This window comes from Astatotilapia calliptera, chromosome 6 (genome assembly GCF_964374335.1).
Source record: "Astatotilapia calliptera chromosome 6, fAstCal68.1, whole genome shotgun sequence".
In the NCBI taxonomy this organism is placed as follows: Eukaryota; Metazoa; Chordata; class Actinopteri; order Cichliformes; family Cichlidae; genus Astatotilapia; species Astatotilapia calliptera.
Window position 1 is genome coordinate 18,511,539 of NC_137427.1, and position 2,943 is coordinate 18,514,481.

The following is a 2,943-nucleotide window of genomic DNA, read 5'->3' on the forward strand; positions in this document are numbered from 1 at the left end:
TAGTCACAAGAGCTGGACTTTATAGTTTTACAGTGTCCATAATGCTTTGTCCAACCATCAGCAGACTGAGCCCAACCGGAGCAACATGAACAAACTTTATCATGGTTTGTTGATTGTTTTTAGTACATGGTGCATTAAAGTGACAAAACTAAGTAATCTTTTCTTCTTAAAGCAGGTTCACATTGTCATTTTTATGTCAGTTCAATGAAACTAAATCTAAATTACACTGATGACACAGAACAAATTGCCACAGAGGAAAAAACAGTCACGCATCTTTATTTTAAGTGGCAATATTCTTCACAGGCATAGCCGTCAGTCTTGCTTGACTGAAGCCATACTTCTTTGGATCATATCGAAAAGGGTCTTCACTCCATCTTCACTACTGAGAAGTTCTTCTAGAAGGCTGAGCTCATCAGAGCTTATGGTGTGTGTGGTTACATCAGTGAAATTTGTTTCTGGGGTAAGAGATGGATCTGGGCACAAACCTGTGAAGATGACATTTGTGAATGCCTTTAATTTATGAGAGGAGAAATTAATTGAATCTACAGTTGTTCAAACCATGGTGGTATACAAATAATGACAACATTAAACTGAAGGTGTAATATTTAGTTCAGCTGCAGTTTCTTTGTGTAACTGAACTCATTTGAAAAATTGTAATCTGCTACTGTCTATTGCGTTTTGTTTATTTTTCAGGGCACATACAGACGTGGCTTTAAGACTTTCATATTAAGTAGAAGTTCATACCCTTTTCTAAGTCCATGATAGCAGGTGGTTGTAGGTTCAGACACTCTGCCTGCTTTGTAAACTCTTCCAGCTCAGCAGCAGACACTTTAGTTCTCCTACCTGAGAGACAGAAAAAGTGTTAGCACGGCACCAAGTAAGTAAAGAGATTAAAACACAAAGAAACAACTGCTGCTGCTATTTCAGGACCTGGACCACTTGCTGCAATTGAAGGAACCATGATATTGAAGGAGAATTTGTGGCCATGAGCACATGAGCAAGGCCACCTCTGAATGGCTTTCAAAATCTGTTCATGCTTGAAAATCCAATCCAGTGCGGCTGAATTGAACGGACTCTACATAGTAGAGTTTTGAAAAATTCTTCCACAGCGATGTGAAAGACTCATTGCTAATGATTGCAAATGCTTGATTTCAGTTCTTGATAACCAATTATTAGGTTTAGGGACAATTTCCTTTTCACACAGTGCCATGTAAAGGAAATATTCCTTTAAGAACTGTGTTTTCTATTTGCTTGGGTTATTTTTGTCTAATCTAAAATTGTATTTGATGATCTGAAATATCTAAGTGTGACTAATATGTAAAATAGAGAGAAACCAGGAAGGGTGCAAATACATTCTCACAGCACTGCATGTTTTTAGATGTTTTATTCTTTTTTTTTTCTTTTTTTTTTAAAGAAATATTTCTAAATATGCCTTTAACTGGCAAGTGTTATTTGTAACTGGTATTTCAAAGGGCAGTGTTCCGATTTATTAAGCCGTAGAACAGTGGAAACCACTGTTCAATTATTAGTCATTGTTTTATTTTGGAAATTAGTGGCCGGCGTCTCATAAAAAATACTTAAAATAAGTACTTTGACATTACATTATTTAGGTGTGTCATTGTTCTTACTCAGGAGCTGGAGATCTTTAACTGTGGTTCTTCCAACGGTGTTATTTGCGAAGATAACAAGGCAGTCAGGGCAGCCAGTATTCAGCAGGACAGCAGAATTTTGGAAAGGGAGCTCTGTGGACAGATGACAGATGATGGCCATACTTCATATTCTTTTAGCATTGGTAAGGGTAAAGCTGCAGTGTGCAAATACACACCAATCGATATATACTGAAAGTGTTATGGCAATGCTAGGCACAAAGTCTAAATCAAATGTTTGTTCCCTCAGTAATACTCACCCACAGTGAGAGTGTTGTTAACCAAAGTCATGTTGGTTTTCCGTGTGAAGCACTTGCCCATCCTTTTAGAAGATACAATTATTGAGATTTTTACATTAATATTATTTGAAAACAGGGTCAGTTCAGGAAAAACATCCTTTTTATTACGTTTTTTGAATTTGGAGGTTGTTAAATGTATCGGCTTCACTGGCAGCGGTGATCTTCACCCAGGTATTTTCCATAACCATCTGTACCAGAATTTTGGATCCAGGTATGCTTGTGCTCTCTCCTTGTAGTACCCATTTGCCCAGCAGCTGAAACAGATGGTATTAGCTGTATAAGACAACAAACATTTCATATCGAAAATAAAAAAACAAATAAACAAGTGAGAAATGATGTAAGAGAGAGTCTGACCTGACTTCTGTAGATTTCAAGAGGCTGGATTAGATTCTCACAGCTTGTCACAGGAGCTGAGTGTCCAAGAGACAGAAGACCGAGCACAGCTACAGCAACGTGAACAAACTCCATCATGGCTCATCTGCTGATAGTGTGGCTTCAGACTCTGAAGTGTGTTCTGGACATTCGAGACTCAGCCCAGTTTAGGTGAAGTATTGCTCAATTGTTTACTTATGTGTTGTAATTGTACTTAACAGAAATATTGACTCTGTGGCAGTACAGTCAGGGGGTTATTTAAATGTGTTGCGACAATGGTAGAGCAGGTCATCTACTGATCGGAAGGTTGGAGGTTCGATTCCTGGCTTCCCCCAGTCTGCATGCCAAATATCCTTGGGCAAGATACTAACCCCAAATTACTCTCCGATGCATCCATCGGAGAATGAACGGGTGTGTTGAATGTGCTTGTGCGACTGGGTGTGAATGCACAAGTTGTGTAAAGCACTTTGAGTGCTCCAGTGTTGCCAGCTCCTCAGTTAGGAAAATCGCTATTGGCTGTCCTAAAAATCGCTAGAAGTCGCTAAATGATGTCATCGCCTAATTTGCATAATTGGTCATGCTAATGTAATTGTAACCTAAGTTGTTGGAGAGAGAAATAACATCGT

At 38.7% G+C, this 2,943-nt stretch overlaps 1 protein-coding gene across 1 annotated transcript; it reads right to left on the reverse strand.

Annotated features, from left to right (window-relative positions):
* Positions 1-260: 260 nt before the first annotated feature.
* On the reverse strand, positions 261-2,524 carry LOC113023275 (uncharacterized). Its single transcript, XM_026169301.2, has 6 exons — positions 2,300-2,524; positions 2,054-2,199; positions 1,907-1,968; positions 1,629-1,742; positions 745-843; positions 261-485 (listed from the first exon to the last, which is right to left on the reverse strand). The coding sequence occupies exons 1-6, from the start codon at positions 2,414-2,416 to the stop codon at positions 313-315; spliced, it is 711 nt and encodes a 236-aa protein (XP_026025086.2). The 5' UTR covers positions 2,417-2,524; the 3' UTR covers positions 261-312.
* Positions 2,525-2,943: the final 419 nt, after the last annotated feature.